At 40.9% G+C, this 18,289-nt stretch overlaps 1 protein-coding gene across 2 annotated transcripts in view; it reads right to left on the bottom strand.

Moving 5' to 3' along the window:
* Positions 1 to 6,722: 6,722 nt before the first annotated feature.
* Positions 6,723 to 18,289, bottom strand: part of rrn3 (RRN3 homolog, RNA polymerase I transcription factor) — a 42,913-nt gene continuing 31,346 nt past the window's right edge. For both annotated transcript variants that reach the window (XM_072560143.1, XM_072560144.1), the window contains exons 13-18: positions 17,018 to 17,148; positions 15,818 to 16,002; positions 12,493 to 12,601; positions 11,604 to 11,756; positions 10,959 to 11,046; positions 6,723 to 7,369 (exon numbers count right to left, since the gene is read on the bottom strand). In XM_072560143.1, coding sequence (XP_072416244.1) covers positions 7,214 to 7,369; positions 10,959 to 11,046; positions 11,604 to 11,756; positions 12,493 to 12,601; positions 15,818 to 16,002; positions 17,018 to 17,148 — 822 coding nt within the window. In that variant the 3' untranslated portion in view covers positions 6,723 to 7,213. The remainder of the gene's footprint in view (positions 7,370 to 10,958; positions 11,047 to 11,603; positions 11,757 to 12,492; positions 12,602 to 15,817; positions 16,003 to 17,017; positions 17,149 to 18,289) is intronic.

Raw genomic sequence — 18,289 nt, 5'->3', positions numbered from 1 at the left:
CGATTAGAAAAGCACAGCATGTCAGGCAGCATCCGAGGAGCAGGAAAATCGACGTTTGGAGCAAAAGCCCGAAACATCGGTTTTCCTGCACCACTCTAACCCAGCCTCAATTGCAGCTTGTGCGGAATTATTCTAACACACAGCCTTGGAATTGTAAGAATCTAGTTAACATTACAAAACAGATCTGGGATCCACGTTATAGGACAGATGTAGTAGCCCTGGAGAAGATGCAGAGGAGATTTACCAAGATGATGTCTGGGCTAGATGGTTTCATTTAAGAAGAGATTGGACAGACTGGGATTGTTTACCTCCCTGCCCCTCCTGGACCTCTCCATCTCCATTAATGACGACCGATTTGACACCGATATTTTTTACAAACCCACCAACTCCCACAGCTACCTGGATTACACTTCCCACCCTACCTCCTGCAAAAATGCTATCCTGTATTCCCAATTCCTCTGCCTTCGCCATATCTGCTCCCAGGAGGACCAGTTCACACAGAACACACTTGATGGCCTCCTTCTTTAGAGACTGCAATTTCCCCTCCCACGTGGTTAAAGATGCCCTCCAACGCATCTCGTCTACGTGCTGCACTTCTGCCCTCAGACCCCACCCCTCCAACCGTAACAAGGACAGAACACCCCTGGTGCTCACCTTCCACCCTACCAACCTTCGCATAAACCAAATCATCCGCCGACATTTCCGCCACCTCCAAACAGACCCAACCACCAAGGATATATTTCCCTCCCCACCCCTTTCCACCTTCCGCAAAGACCGTTCCCCCGTGACTACCTGGTCAGGTCCATGCCCCCCTACAACCCACCCTCCCATCCTGGCACCTTTCCCTGCCAGTGCAGGAATTGCAAAACCTGCGCCCACACCTCCATGCAAGGACCTAAAGGAGCCTTCCACATCCATCAAGTTTTACCTGCACATCCACCAATATCATTTATTGTATCCGTTGCTCCCGATGTGGTCTCCTCTACATTGGGGAGACTGGACGCCTCCTAGCAGAGCGCTTTAGGGAACATCTCTGGGACACCAACACCACCCTGTGGCCCAACATTTCAACTCCCCCTCCCACTCTGCCGAGGGCATGGAGGTCCTGGGCCTCCTTCACCGCTGCTCCCTCACCACCAGATGCCTGGAGGAAGAACACCTCATCGTCCGCCTCGAAACACTTCAACCCCAGGGCATCAATATGGACTTCAACAGTTTCCTCATTTCCCCTTCCCCCACCTCACCCCAGTTCCAAACTTCCAGCTCACTGTCCCCATGACTTGTCCTACCTGCCTATTTTCTTTTCCACTTATCCACTCCACCCTCCCCGCCCCCCCCGACCTATCACCTTCGTCCCCTCCCCCATTCACCTATTGTACTCTCTGCTACTTTCTCCCCACCCCCACCCTCCTCTCACTTATCTCTCCACCCTTCAGGCTCTCTGCCTGTATTCCTGAAGGGCTTTTGCCCGAAACGTCAATTTTACTGCTCCTCGGATGCTGCCTGAACTGCTGTGCTCTTCCAGCACCATTAATCCAAAATTTGTTTTCATTAGAGCAGAGGAGAGAGGATATGATTGAAACTTATAAAATTGAGAGATGCATTGATAGGGTAAACAGGAAGATTTTTCTTCTTGCTGGATGGATCAATAACTGGGGGTTCAGATTTAAAATAAGGTGCAGAAGGCTTTAAGGAGATGTGAGGTTAAATGTTTTCATCCAGAGGGTGGTGGGAATCTCAAATTGTCGGCTTGTCAGGGTGCTAGAGTTTCATAACAAATATGAACTTAGCCACTTCCAATGCCAAGGCATACATGGCTATGGGTCAAGTGCTGGAAAATGGGATTAGAATACTTAGTTGGTCGTTTTTGACTGGCGCAGATGCAATGGGCTGAAAGGCATTTTTCTGAGCTGTAGATCTCTATGATTAGAGAAGGTAGATGGATTTTGACCAGTCAGAGTACTGTGAAGAATTGGGCATTAAAGAGGATTTGAGGATCAAGAGCAGATCAGCCATGATCTGAATGAAGGGCAAGGCTGGCTTGGGTGATGTTCTCACATTATATTGTTGGAAAGTTAATCTACCTACCTCCTACTGCAGCAGGTAGGGAGTGCTGCAGTATGTTGAAGTCCTTTTGAACAGGGTCCTAATGAGGACCTGCAAAGAGATGAACACCTCTACAAAGTCTTCGCCAAGAATAGATATCCCCGCAACTTCATCCACAAATACCTGGCCAACAATCAATGCAATGAGGACATGCCATGACCTAACACACTAGCCACACTTCCTTACATAAAAAAAATGTCTCGGAACTGACTGCCAGGCATCTCCAACCACTCAGGTTCATGACAGCCAATAAACTGACAGCCACACTCAGACAACTCACCAGGACAAAAGACCCAATACCCATCATGTGCAAGACAAACGTAATTTACAAGACCCCATGCAAAGACTGCACAAGACACTATTAGGACAAACAGGCAGACAACTGGCAATCCACATCCCTAAACACCAACTAGGTACTAAATGCCATGACCAGCTGTCCCTAGTAGCCATACACATAGATCACAAGGACCACAAATTTGATGGACCAACACAATGATAATAGGACAAGCTAAACAAAAGACAGCAAGAGAATTTCTAGAAGCATTGCACTCACTCACGGACTCCATCAATAAACATATTGACCTCGGCCCAACATACTAACAACTACAATGAACAACCAGAACTGGCAACCAGAAGCAGCAGGAACAGAACCAAATAAAGTCCAGAAGATACAGTAGAGCAGCGTTTCACAGGAGGCCATATAGCACTCAAGATGTCACCTAGACAGGCGATGAAACATCTGCAAATCAACTTCCCAGCTCGGCAAACATACTCTCACTATGGCAAATGGCACCTGAGCTACAAATCTTTTTGTGCATGTTGAATACTATTAAACACTAATCAGAATAGTTGCAAGGGGCATTTGTGATGCAGTGGTGGTAATAGTGTCCATTCCTCTGGGTCACAGTTGGTTTAAGTCCCACCTGCTCCTCAGGACCCATAACACCAGTATGGAAATCATCATTAATTCAAAGGAAATGTCAAAGAAAATTGGTGAGGGGATTCAAAACCATCTTCAAACAAGCATAATAGTCATGGTGGCGGCACGGTGGTTAGCACTGCTGCCACACAGCACTGGAGACCTGGGTTCAATTCCCACCTCTGGCGACTGTGTGTGTGGAGTTTGCACATTCTCCCCGTGTCTGCGTGGGTTTGCTCCGGATTCCTCCCACAGTCCAAAAACATGCAGGTTAGGTGAATTATCTATGCTAAATTGCCCGTAGTGTTAAGTGAAGGGGTAAACGTAGGGGAATCAGTCTGGGTGGGTTGCGCTTCAGCGGGTCGGTGTGGACTTGTTGAGCCGAAGGGCCTGTTTCCACACTAAGTAATCTAATCTAAAAAAAAATTCTCATGAAAGGTCATCAATAAATAGATTTATAATAGAAAAAAGTGACATCACAAATAGTTCTTTGGCAGCAGATAAGTTATTCAGTAATAGTTATTAGATTACCTACAGTATGGAAACAGGCCCTTTGGCCCAACCAGTCCACACGATGCTCCGAAGAGTGACCCATTTCCCTCTGACTAACGCACCTAACACTATGGGCAATTTAGCATGGCCAATTCACCTGACCTGACCTCACATCTTTGGACTGTGGGAGAAAACCGGGGCACCTGGAGAAAACCCACGCAGACACAGGAAGAATGTGCAAACTCCACACAGACAGTTGCAACAGAAAGTCTGGGTTCAAGTCCTACACCAGACCTTGTGGGCCATGCAAGGTGTATTTGGATCACAACCACAAGAAAGTTGATTATCAGTCTGTAAATTCTTCCAAGGTACCCAATGGCAGGTGGAAAGGGCAGGAGTCATGCTGCAGGAAACAATGGTAAAACAGTGCAGCATTCTGCCCTTAAGACTGGACTAAGACAAAGGAAAATCATAGAACATTGAATGTTACAGCGCAGTACAGGGCCCTTCAGCCCTTGATGTCACACTGACCCGTGAAATTAATCTGATGCCCATCTAACCTGCACTGTTCCATTATTATCCATCTGTATATCCAATGCTCATTTAAATGCCCTCATCATCGGCAAGACTACTACTGTTGCAGGCAGGCTGTTCCATGCCCCTACTACTGTCTAAGTAAAGAAACTACCCCTGATATCTGTCCTAAATCTATCACCCCTCAAGTTAAAGCTACGTCCCCTCATGTTAGCCTTCATCATCTGAGGAAAAATGCTCTATTTGTTCACCCTATCTAACCCTGAGTATCTTACACGTCTCAATTACGTCACCTCTCAACCTTCTTCTCTCCAATAAAAACAGCCTCAGTTCCCTCAACCTTTTCTCGTAAGACTTTCCTTCCATACCAGGCAACATCCTAGTAAATCTCCTCTGAACCCTTTCCAAAGCTTCCACATCCTTACTATAATGCAGTGATCAGAACTGTACACACTACTCCAGGTGCGGCCTTACCAGTATCTTGTACAGCTGAAGCATCACCTCATGACTATGAAACTCAATCCCCCTACCAATAAACGCCAACACACCATATGCCTTCTTAACAACCCTATCAACTTGGGTGGCAACTTTCAGGGATTTATGCACCTGGACACTGAGATTTCAATTTTCAGATCTTCCAAAATTGCTAAAACCTCCTGTTAACCACAATCCCATCTAATCTAGTAGCCTGTATCTCTGTATTCTCACTAACATTGCCCTTTTCTAATGTGAATACTGACAAAAAGTATTCATTATGTGCTTCTCCTGTCCTTAGATTCCACACACAACTTCTTACTACTGTCTTTAATTGGCCTTAATCTTACTCTCGTTATTCTTTTATTCCTGATTTACCTATAGAAGGCCTTAGGGCTTTCCTTGATGCTATCCACCAACTACCTCTCATGTTCCCTCCTGGCTCTTCCTAGCCCTCTCTTTAGAACTTTTCTGGCTAACCCATAACTGTCAAACCCCCTGAGCCTTCATGCCTCACCCTCACATAAGCCTTCCTCTTATCAAGAGCTTCAACTTCTTTAGTAAACCATGGCTCCCTCTCTCGACAACTACCTCCGTGCCTGATAGGTAAATACTTATCAAGGACCCGCAGTAGCTGTTCCTTAAATAAGCTCCAGATTTCAAGTGTCCATCCCCTTCCCCATCCTAAATCTTGCCTAATCGCATCATAATTGCCTTTCCACGTTATACCTCATTCTCTGTGGTGAATACCTATCCCTGCCCATTGCTATTATAAACATAACTGAAATGTGATCACTATCGCCAAATTGCTCACCTACCTCCAAATCTAACACCTGGCCAGGTTCATTCCCCAGTACCAAATCCAATATGGCATTGCCCCATGTTGGCCTATCTACATACTGTGGTAAAAACAATGACTGCAGATGCTGGAAACCAGATTCTGGATTAGTGGTGCTGGAAGAGCACAGCAGTTCAGGCAGCATCCAAGTAGCTTCGAAATCGACGTTTCGGGCAAAAGCCCTTCATCAGGAATAAAGAAGCTACTTGGATGCTGCCTGAACTGCTGTGCTCTTCCAGCACCACTAATCCAGTATCTACATACTGTGTCAGGAAAACCCCTGCACACATTGAACAAAAACTGACCCATCTAAACTATTCCCAGTCAATGTTGGAGAAGTTAAAGTCCCCCATAACAACTACTCTGTTACTCTCAACTCCTATCGAGAATCATCTTTGTTATCCTTTCCTCTACATCTCTGGAACAATTCGGAGACCTATAGAAAACTCCTAACAGGTGACCTCTCCTTTCCTGTTTCTAACCTCAGCCCAAACTACCTCAGTGGATGAATCCTCAAATGTTATCCCAACTGCTGTAATATTATCCTTGGTTAATAATGCCACCCCTCCCCTTTACCCATCTTCTCTGTTCTCACTGAAACAACTAAATCCTGGAATCTGTAACAACCACTCTTGTCCCTCCTGTAGCCATGTCTCTGAAATGGCCACAACATTGAAATCCCAAGTACCAACCCATGCTGCAAGTTCACCCACCTTATGCCGGATGCTCCTGGCATTGAAGTACACACATCTCAAACCAACATCCTGATTGCCGGTGCCCAATCGCAACCTTGTAAACCTATTCCTGACCTCACTACTGTACACTGGAACTACAATTCATGGCACAATGCTTGAAAATTAGCATGGGAAAAAAAAGACATGCGCATAAAGTTAAGGTTTTTGTTTTAAGTATTAAAATAAATGTAATTCATCAGAATGGATAATTTCTCCAGGTCAGAAAGGTTGTCCACGAGCAATTATGAATTTAACAGCCCATTAAGAACCGAGTTATATCTCAAGTAACAAAACATAACGTCATGATGTATTTCTTTTACAGTGCGTCTAACAACAAAAAGGAGAAAGTTCACATAAAAAAAAGACATGCAAGTTACTATGCAACCTTCCAATGCTGCAAACTCAATATTTCTTTCGGATGCTCTAACCTAAAATGTGATCTAGATCTTACTACATCACTAAATAACAAATTGCTCACCATACATTAATAATATTTTGTTGGAAATAATTAATGTCAGCAAGTGAGACAATCTCAGATAAAAAAATGAGAGCATATTGGATTAGTTGCCTGCAACAAATTCAAAAATATATATATCTTTGTTCCAAAAGTAAGTGTTGAAAAGAATTTGAAACATTATTTTAATTCAGATACTATAAAGATACTTGGAATTACAATTTCAGCATCATGATCTGTACATCATTACCACGTTTTGTATGTTTTATCATGAACGGGTAATTAGGTTTTTTTCCCAGAAGAAAATAAATTTCATCTAGCAAGAGGAACCAAACAAATATGGGACTAATGCAAAGATATTTCAAAACTGACAGCAATTATTTAACAGTATAGTAACTGTTGAAAATTTACAAATTACTGTATGCACAAATATACAAAAATATTTACACAACAAGACAATAAGACAAAGGAACTCAACGAGTTAAGGAAAAATAGTGGTCCAGACAAAAGCAAATGTCAACATACAACACTCCTGATTAATCGCTGATGTCGCATTTTCTCTCCATCTGAACATAATATGTTGCTTATGCTTATGAATCAAAAGCAACTCTGATTGCAATCGCATCTAAAATTTTACATCTTTATCAAATTTACAATCAAGTTCAAAAATGATGCAATGGAAACACAGCAAGTGGAGATCCAGCACTGCTCGGGCTGTGCATGTGGGACTCAAAAGAATTCGGCGTAATTCCAATAGTCTCATTTGGCAATGATTCGCCTTTTAAGAAATCATCATCCTCCTCATCTTCAGCTGTTTCCTAAAAAATTGATAGTAAAGTAACATCATTAAGAATTTTAAAGCTAAACCAATGCTTAGCCTCTTGGCAGTTACAGCAGTGGCTAAGTAACTAAACAACCAAGTTCAAATCAAATATTTACCACCTAGCCAGTCATCAGGTGAGGAGAGTTTTGGAATAATAATAAAGCAGTTCACCTCAAAAACAAACTAGCTTATTTTACTACAATCTCATGTTGCAGCTGTTTACTAGATGAGCAGGTTGCTAGGTTAAGACAATTTTAGGAGCAATGAAAGATGTCTTCAGCAATAATAGTGTCTTTATAAAGTTAGGCCTGTTGAGACTCAACACTGGATTTTCCTCAAAGTTAAAAAGAATCATGAAGGTTAGAGGAGTAACAGAGGACTCGATTTGATTACAAGATCCTGACAGGTACATGTGGAAAGGATGTTTCTTCCTTTGATAGAATTTAGAATAAGGAATTAAAGTCTAAAAGTAAGAAATTCCATATTTAAAACAAATTAGGAGAAATATTTTCTCATGGATAGCCATGAGTCTTTGGAATTCTTCCTCAATAGGTGGTAGAAGCATGTTTAAGGCTGAGGTAGATACATTCTTGATAAACAAGGAGGTAAAAGATAATCGAGAGTAGGAGGGAATATGGAGTAATCAGATCAGCCGAAATTTTATTGAATGGTGCTGCAGACTTGAGGGGTCGAGTGGCCTACTCCTGTCTTTTGTTCTTATGTTCATAATAGTAACATACTTAAAGAATTTCTGGTCCTTAGCAAGGATTATTGCAGAGGTTTTACATAGAATTCACAACAATATACTGACTATTATGCCTCACAGGGGTAGAGTGCGGGAAATTATGCCTCACCATTCCTGGAATCATCACAAAAATTGAAGATTTTATCAAAGTTCAGGGAACTCTCCAATTTACCAGTGTTTTTCGACCCAACTTACTAGAAAGTATGGACTCAGCTTCTGTACTTAACAACAATCACTTATTTATTTCAAATAAATAAGTTATACATTTTAGTTACAGATAAACAATTACCGGTTGTCATTGTATATCTCTACTAGTTAAAATTCTAATCTCCTTATAAGATTCCCGCTATGCACATACAGAAGGTCGTTTATCCGAAGGACAGGGGTGAGGAGTATTTCATTCAGTTAATCGAATGCCAGATAACATAGTTAATCAAGCCTAGGGACCTTGCAATCTTGTTTGGATAGTCCGAAATTCGGTTAATCGAATGCCGGTTAATCAAGGTTCCTCTGTATACAGTGAGAAAACAATGATTTAATAGTTGAAGGGAAAAAGTGGGAAGACAGTTAATTGGGCCCTGGTTGAGATGATCCCTTTGTTTTGTCACAACTCACAATCATCCATTCTTTTCCAGGTACTATTCACTCTTGCAGAAGGCACAGAGTGACTAGTTCACAAATCGTAAACTCTTAGATACCAGTTAAAAGCCACAGCTTTCAGCAACTGGTGAGGAAAAATAAATTGGCTTTCTTCAAGAATTAGATATCTTTGACTGCAGAGAGAGGGAAGATATACCACCTCCCTTTTTGGGGAGGTCTGAAGGGTTCTGGCCATATAATTCACACCACAAGCTATTCAACTACCTAGGAGCCAATCATGTAACTATTGGCAGGTAGAGGCCATTTTCATTGACAACTGGTTGCCACTTCATAGAGCAATCAGCTATTTGTTGATGCTTCACAGTGCCAGGACCTGGGTTCGATTCTAGCCTCGGGCAACTGTCTGTATGGAGTTTGCACTTTCTCCCAGTGTCTGCCTGGGTTTCTTCTGGGTGCTTCGCCTTCATGCATTGTTTACCATGTAATTGAGGGCATTCAGGACCTCTGTAGATGCAGAGAGTGAGGTAAGAAACAATCTCAGCAGTGGTCCTGGCCCCCAAGCATAGCCTCCTGGTTTCAGGAAGGACCCCTTCCTGGGCAGTGTGACAACTGGTGGGAGCCAGGCTGCAAAGGAGCAACCTCTGAAGAGGTTTACTCTACAGATCTTTGCCAGTTAGTAGCATGTGAAAACACTTCCTGTGGCCTCTCACAGACATTCAGTTTTGTTCTTTCTTAATTTCCACCAGCTCAAAAAACATATCCTATTTCTCTTCAGTTCTGACGTAAGGTTTTGACGTGACACATTAACGCTTTATTTCCACAGATGCTGTCTGACCTGCTGAGTTTTTCCAGCTATTTATTGTTCATAGAATCTCTACAGTGTAGAAGCTTACCATTCAGCCCACTGCGTCCACACCGATCCTCCGAACAGCATCCCACCCAGACCCACCTCCCTACCCTACTCCTGTCCAAACTCCACACAGATAGTCATCCGAGAGTGGAATCAAACCCACATCCATGGCTCTGTGAGGTAGCAGTGCTAACCAGTGAGTCACCGTGGCCACCTTGTTTTTATCATGGTTCTTATTATGGGAAGTTCCTCTCTGTTTCCCATTCCGGTTGAACTTTATTCCAGTTGTACTTCACAAAGCACTTGGAGGAGATGTGACATAGTTGCCAGACTGCTCTGGGGACACAAATATAAATCCCATGATGACAGCTGGTGGAATTTAAATTCAATTAATAATTAAATATGGAATTGAAAAAGCTAGTCTCCACGACAATTGCCATAAATATCCAGCTTGTTCATCTGCAGGCTTTCGGAAATGAAATCTGCCATTCTTATCTGGCCACCATGTGACTCCACATCCATAGCAATATGGTGTCTCTTATTGCCCTTTAATATGGCCTAGTTTAACATTAATTCAAGGTTAATTAGGGATGGACAACAAGCGCTAGCTTTCCCAGCGACTCCCACATCACATAGAGTCATAGAGATATACAGCATGGAAACAGACCCTTTGGTCCAATTCGTCCATGTTGACTAGTACATCCTAAATAAATCTAGTCCCGTTTGTGACATTTGGCCCATATCCCTCTAAATCCATCCAGATGATTTTTAAATGTTGTGACGGTACAATCTTCTGTTTACCCTTTGAAATATTCAGTATATTAACAAATGTACAGTAACTAGTTGATCAAAAAATTATTAGTGGTTTTAGACAAGTTAAAACTGTATATGGAATGAAAGTCTGAGCAGAAAACTTATTAACTATATTATTAATTCAATATAAACATGATATGATCATTCAGGATGTTATCAATTATATTATAACTGAATATCTTTCTGTAATAAATTATCATCCAATTCTTGCAATATGTAACACCATAGAGCTGAAGGTTTCTTTTTAATTTTGATGGTTTACTCTGTTTGTTGTACTTTGTGTACAAATAATGATTACATCCATGAATAGAAATTAATTTTGACTGTTAGCTGTTTACTTGCTGACAAGTAATGCATAGTATAATTAGTATTCCTCCACCTACATGAATAAACGTTATTCGTGAAACCGCCCCCCCCCCAAATAAACAACAGAAATTTATGTACAAAGAGGTTATATAAATCATTCTCCACATGAACAATTCAGTTGTACAAAAAAGAAAATGACACCCATTACGTTTTTCTAATATTTACTAAATTATGATTAAAATTCCTGTAAAGATATTATACAGTGCCTACCAGTTTTGTTATTTTCTGTGGAACCTGAATATCTTGAAGGCTCAAATCTTCCCAAACTCGGTAAATACCACTGAATATTTTCTTAGACCTGTCATTAAAATATATTACATTTAACCTATATATGTTATGATCTATATGTACTAGTTAATAGCATAACTTGAAAGGTTAACAGTGTTTCCATTTCAGAAGTCCTTACATTGTAAAATGTTGTTTAGTACGTTACAAAACAGTGCTGAGAATAGCTACTCTATTAATAGAGGAACTGTTGCTCTTAGAAAATTTAACTGAGAACATAGTATATAGACAACAGCATTATGAATTAAATTCAAAAATTCAAAATGAAAACTATCACAACTGAGCCTACTAATTGTTCTTTATACATAATTTCAGGGCACAGAATCAAAGCATTTGCCCAACCTGTCTGTGCTGGCATTTATTCTCCACATAAGTCTCCTACTAATTTATCATATATTGGCTTTTCAGTAAACCTTTTCATTCACTTTTCTCTCATGCATTTGCCTTTTTTCCTTTTGAAAATATCAAATATATTATATCCTTTCCTTTTGTACACCACCTCGCACTGTTGAGGAAAGAAATACCTCATTTCTTTTAAAGGTTTAATGTCAAACATTGCTATACACAAACCTTTTAAGGATATAAGGATCAAAGGGAAAGAAGCTATCAAGAGGATTTGTGCAAATCTGGATCAAGTGGCCTCCAGTGCTGCTTTTAACAACAGGTATAAGTTGACGGTTGTTTCGTTCAATAACTGTGTAGCAAAAAGCTAACTGATATTTCCTGCAAAATAGAAAAAAATTTCAAGTTTATTACCAGACAGAGATCATAGGCTTTTCAACAAAGACATTGATCATATTTTAGATATTAAAGACATCAAAGGGTACAGAGACAAAGCTGAAATATGGCACTGAGATAGAGGATCAGCCACGATCCGACTGAATGGCAGAGAAGACTCCACAGTCTAAATAGCGTAATCCTGCTCTAAGTTTCTTTAACTTTGTTTATCTGCCTTTACAAACATTTGTTGTTGTTGTTTGGTATTTGTCAGATTGTAAAAATCAAACTGTTGCCTTGAGATATTTAGTTATTAAAGCATTCATTCTGCACTCATCAAATTCCTCAAATTTTCTTCATCAAACAGTAAAGCTTTAGATTTTACAACAGAAAAAACAAATTTTCAGCAATGCATCTTTTACGTAATACTTCAAATCAAACCATTTCTAGATGTGTTCTCCTCTTCGTTAAATGCATACTGAACATTATATGAACATTTTAAAGGTAATTATAATTTTGCTGTTATACATTTTAAAGATCTACATTTATCTAGAAAATGGTTTGGAGTTTAATATACAGATGTCTTCAATGCTTCTGTCACAACTTTTAGAACTCTTCTGGAATGTAGCATGAATAATTCAGTACATTTCATAATTCAAATCAATCAAATATAATATGCAATGTCAAAGTCAGTGTGTTTATGCTCAAGATTATTGGATTATCAACTTCTAATAGTACTCACCTAGTAATTGCTGCAAACAAGTTGACAACGGAAGGTAAACAGACCTTTAGAGGATTCAGCTGGCACATCACTATACGTTCAAAATTTAGATTCTGTAAGTATGTTAAACCTGTACACCAAGACAAATGATATAACAATAAGCTCCTGCTTTTTTGTTTGAAAACTCTTTTAACATTCACTGTACAATACTGAAAATACACTACACCAATCTAAAAAGCCTTCAATGGAAAATAAAGTAAAAGGGAAATCCCTAAGTATTATACCTGTCAAATTTAAAGTTATTATACAGTCACACAGCACAGAAACAGATCCTTCAGTCCAACCAATTCCTGCCAACCATAATCCCAAACTAAACTAGTACCGCCTCTGCCTGTGCTTGGCCCATAACCCTCCAAATGTTTCTTATTCATGTACTTATCTAAATAACACTGTAACTGTTCATCACTCCCTCTGGAAGTTCATTCGAAACACAAACCACCCTCTGTAAAAAAATTGCTCATGTCCTTTTTAAATATTTCTCCTCTCACCTTAAAAATATGGCCCCTAGTATTGAAATCCCTACCAGAAGGAAAAGACACCTGCCATTCACCTTATCTATACCCTTCATGATTTTAAAAATCTCTAAGGTCACCCCTCAACCTCCTCTGTTCCACTGAAAAGACTCCCAGCCTATCCAGCCTCCCCCTATAACTCAAAACTTCCATTCCTGGCGATATCCTGGGAAATCTTTTCTGAACCCTCTACAGCTTGATTACATCTTTCCTATAATCACACAAACTCAGAAGCAAGTAAGGCATTCAACCTCTTGAGCCTGCTCCATCATCTAGATCATTGCTGACCATTGATCTCAATGGAGGAGAAAGTGAGGACTGCAGGTGCTGGAGATCAGAGCAGAAAATGTGTTGCTGGAAAAGGACAGCAGGTCAGGCAGCATCCAAGGAGCAGGAGAATCGACGTTTCGGGCATCAGCCCTTCTTCAGGAATGAGGAAAGTGTGTCCAGCAGGCTAAGATAAAAGGTAGGGAGGAGGGACTTGGGGGAGGGGCGTTGGGAATGCCATAGGTGGAGGGAGGTCAAGGTGAGGGTGATAGGCCAGAGTGGGGTGGGGGCGGACAGGTCAGGAAGAAGATTGCAGGTTAGGAAGGCGGTGCTGAGATCGAGGGATTTAACTGAGACAAGGTGGGGGGTGGGGAAATGAGGAAACTGGAGAAATCTGAGTTCATCCCTTGTAGTTGGAGGGCGGAATGTTTCAGAGAACACCTCTGGGACACCCAGACCAACCAACCCAACCACTCCGTAGCCCAACACTTCAACTCCCCCTCCCACTCCACCAAGGACATGCAGGTCCTTGGACTTCTCCATCGCCAGACCATGGCAACACGACGGTTGGAGGATGAGCGCCTTATCTTCGGCCTGGGAACCCTCCAACCACAAGGGATGAACTCAGATTTCTCCACTTTCCTCATTTCCCCACCCCCCACCTTGTCTCAGTCAAATCCCTCGAACTCAGCACCGCCTTCCGAACCTGCAATCTTCTTCCTGACCTCTCTGCCCCCACCCCACTCCAGCCCATCACTCTCACCTTGACCTCCCTCCACCTATCGCATTCCAAACGCCCCTCCCCCAAGTCCCTCCTCCCTACCTTTTATCTTAGCCTGCTGGACACATTTTCCTCATTCCTGAAGAAGGGCTGATGCCCGAAACGTCGATTCTCCTGTTCCTTGGATGCTGCCTGACCTGCTGCGCTTTTCCACGAACACATTTTCAGCATTGATCTCAATGCCATATTTCCACACAATCCCCATACTCCTTCATATCATTAGTATCTAGAAATCTATCAACCTCTGTCCTGAACTTAGAGTCATACAGATTACAACGTGGAAACAGCACCTTCGGTTTGACTCAACCATGCCAACCAGATATCCTAGATAAATCTAGTTCCATTTGCCAACATATCCCTCTAAACCCTTCCTATCCATACACCCATCCAGGTATCTTTTAAATGCTGCAATTGTACTAGCCTTCACCATTTCCTCTGGCAGTTCATTCCATACACGCATCACCTTCTGCTTGAAAAAGTTGCCCCCTAGGTCTCTTTTAAACCTTTCCCCCTCACCTTAAACCAATGCCCTCTAATTTTTGACACCCCCACCCCAGGGAAAATACCTAATCTATTTACCCTATCCAGGCCCCTCATGATTTCATAAACCTCTATAAGGTCACTCCTCAGCTTCTGAAATTCCAGGGAAAATAGCCCCAGCCTATTTAGCCTCTCCCTATACCCCAAACCCTCCAACCCTGGCAACAACCTTGTAAATCTTTTCTGAATCCTTTCAAATTTCACAAAAGTCTTCCTATAGCAGGAAGACCTGAATTGTATACAGTATTCCAAAAATAGCCTCAACAATGTTCTGTACAGCCTCCCAATTCCTGTACTCAATGCACTGATCAATAAATGAAAGCATACCAAACACATTCTTCACTATCCTATCTACCTGCGACTCCACTTTCAAGAAACTATGAATCAGCATTCCAAGGTCTCTTTGTTCAGCAATACTTCTCAGGACCTGATCATTAAGTTTTGCCCTGATTTCCCTTTCCAAAATGCAGCACCTCACATTTATTTAAAGTAAATTCCATCTGCCACTCGTGGGCCATTGGCCCATCTGATCAAGATCCCTTTGTACTCTGAAGTAACCTTCTTTGCTGTCCACTACCCCTCCAATTTTGGTGTCATCTACAAACTTACTAACCATATCTTCTATGTTTACATCCAAATCGTTTATATAAACGACAAAGAGCACTGATCCTTGTACCACATCACTGTTGCTTAGTGACTGAACTTAACAGTCATCGCCTCTATCTGCACTGTAGGAATTCTATGACAGAGAATTCCAAAAATTCGTCACCTTGAGTGCAATGTTACCTCAAGGACAGCAATTCCCAGGTATGATGAGCTCAATAGGTCTGCTTCAATTTTACCATACATTTGCTGCTCTTTTACTAGGTGATAAGTTATGATTCAGACTGGCGTCTGTCTAAGTTTACAGTAAGTTATGAACTGTGATGTGAAGAGGAGACTCTTCATAAATTCACACTGCAACGTGACCAAAATTAACTTGCCATCTAGGAAACTGCACATACAAATCTGCACATCATCACCATGTGTGTAGCCTGGCTTTACTAAAACCATCTCCCCACTCCATTATAATAAAGGTAAATCCTTCATTTTCATTTTGTACAGCTTTGAAAATCTTATTTCAAAATTTCACATTAGTTTCCACTTTAAAAAGGTACCAAATTTAATACAAGATTTCATTAATCACCTTCTTTCAGATTTCCATCCAGTATTTGTTTATAACGAAATATGAAGATGTAAAATACAGCTTGGCAGGCAGAGTAGAATGACCCATGCAGAGCTACATCACAGTAAGCTTTCATTCCAGCATCTTGGCTGTCAATGTAGTTGTGTATCCAGGGGACCAGCAGATCCAAACACGTTTTCACAGTGCTAATCAAGGGAATTGAAATCATTGTTAATTAGTTTATTATCAGAACAGTTTCTGATTTACTTAAAACATAAAAGCAATTTTCACTTCTTAGTGCAATATTAATATTAATCTTGCTTATTCTCTAACACTTGTCCATCATCTCCAATTGTTCGATGACATTTGCATGATTGGACATTGCTGCAGAATGGCATCTGGGTTAGAAAGCAACAGAATCAAGACATATTGCAAAAGAAACCTAAAGAAAGTGAAATATTAGATGAATACAAGTTATCTACATGATGAAAAATAAATGGTCAACACTTATTGCCCTCTCTAATTGCCCTCGAGAAGGTGGTGGTGAGCTGTCTTCTTGAACTGTTGCAGTCCTTGAGGTATAAGTACATCCAACAGTAGCTGTCTAGGTTTTTGACCCAGTGACAGTGAAAATACAGTGATATATTGTGCATCTTTAAAGCAATAAGTCATCTTGCAACATATATTACCCAGGTGTCTGGAATCCACATCAATTATAAGTACATAGCACTACATACAGTAGATTCCAAGTAGTAATCATGTATGAAAGACCATGTAAGTGGCCGGCACGGTGGCACAGTGGATAGCATTACTGCCTCACAGCACCAGAGACCCGGGTTCAATTCTTGCCTCAGGCAACTGTCTATGTGGAGTTTGCATATTCTCCCTGTGCCTGCGTGGGTTTCCTCCAGGTGCTCCTCCCACATTCCAAAAATGTGCAGGTTAGATGAATTGGCCATGCTAAATTGCCCATAGTGTTAGATGAAGGGGAATGGGTCTGGGTGCTCTTTGGAGGGTCATTGTGGACTTGGTGGGCCAAAGGGCCTGTTTCCACACTGTAAGTAATCTAAATCTAAAGTAATCTAAATCTAATGTTACACTGTCATAAATATGAAAAAAATCTTTGCAGTCACTCATTATAGAACTTATCATTTAAAAACTAGAAATAACGTGCACTATTTAAAATTTGTCAAGTTATAATATCAAGTAACAGTCACTTACACCACAGGAATATACGTTGCTCTTGCCAGAAAACTTCCAATGTAGCCTGCAGCTGCTTGTCTTATTACTGCAGGATTATTTGGATTCTGCATCATCTTCCAAAGGTGTTCAAGGAAAGCCTCTGCCAATCCCTTAAAAATAACAGTCAGAAAATTAAGCATTTTACTCCTCAGGCCCATGTTCCAATTTCATTCATTCTATATTTGCTCTTTTTAAAACTGGTATTTGTAGACCTACTGCAATAAGGACACGCATTGATCTGCAGAGTGCATTTGAAAGTTGATGAATTACATTTCCAAAGATAGACTGATATCCTGAACTTTCACAGAACCCATTAGGGAAACATTTCTGCTTGGAAGCTTTGCTGTAAGGGATTAATTTTCTTCTGGGGGAGAAACAAGATAAGTAGGATTTATAATAATGTAATCTGTACAAACTCCATTTTAAATACCGAGATGCATAGGTCAAATTGCCAATGGAAGATTCTTCTTGTTAAAAACAAAAATGCATTTTAGCTAAGAGTTGATCATCAAATTGGATTCTGTATTGCTGTGCACAAAATACATGCTAGTTTAAAAAATTAATTATTGCTAGTTGCTTATTGTAAATTGTGAGGAATTCACATTAGCTACCATTATACATGGATGACAGCACATTAAGTAGGACATTCAAAGTATGAACATACGACAGACATTCTGGAGCAGAGTGCAAAAACTCATTCTTTGTGGGCTTTTTTGATGGACAGCAATTTCAAGCATAGTTTTAAAATAAAACTTCAAAGGATATATACATGTTGGTGGAGTGATCAAAGAGGTGGTAGATGAAGTTCAATGCAGAAAACCGTGAGCAATGTGTTTTGGTTCAAAGAACATGGCCAGATAATATAAAACAAGAGTACATGTCTAAAGGGAGTTCAGGAACAGAAGAACATGGGTGATTATGTGTACAGATCATTGGAGGTGACAGGGCAGGTGGAAAGAGAAGTTAACAAAGTACACAGTATCTTGGGCTATATTAAGAGAGGCACAGAGAACAAGAGCAAGGTGGTAATGCTGAATGTTCCTATAACACTTATTAGTCCTCAGATGGAGTACTGAGTATAGTTCTGGGTGCTACATTATAGGAAAGATGTGAATGCATTGGCGAATGTGTAGAAGAGATTTACAAGACTGCTTCAGGAATGACAAACTTCAGTTATGAGGACAGACTGGAGAGTTGGGACTGTTCTCTTTGAAGAGGAGACTGGAGTTAGTAGATAATGAGAAACTGGTC

Source organism: Chiloscyllium punctatum, chromosome 40 (genome assembly GCF_047496795.1).
Source record: "Chiloscyllium punctatum isolate Juve2018m chromosome 40, sChiPun1.3, whole genome shotgun sequence".
In the NCBI taxonomy this organism is placed as follows: Eukaryota; Metazoa; Chordata; class Chondrichthyes; order Orectolobiformes; family Hemiscylliidae; genus Chiloscyllium; species Chiloscyllium punctatum.
This window is presented reverse-complemented; position numbering and strand designations above follow the sequence as displayed.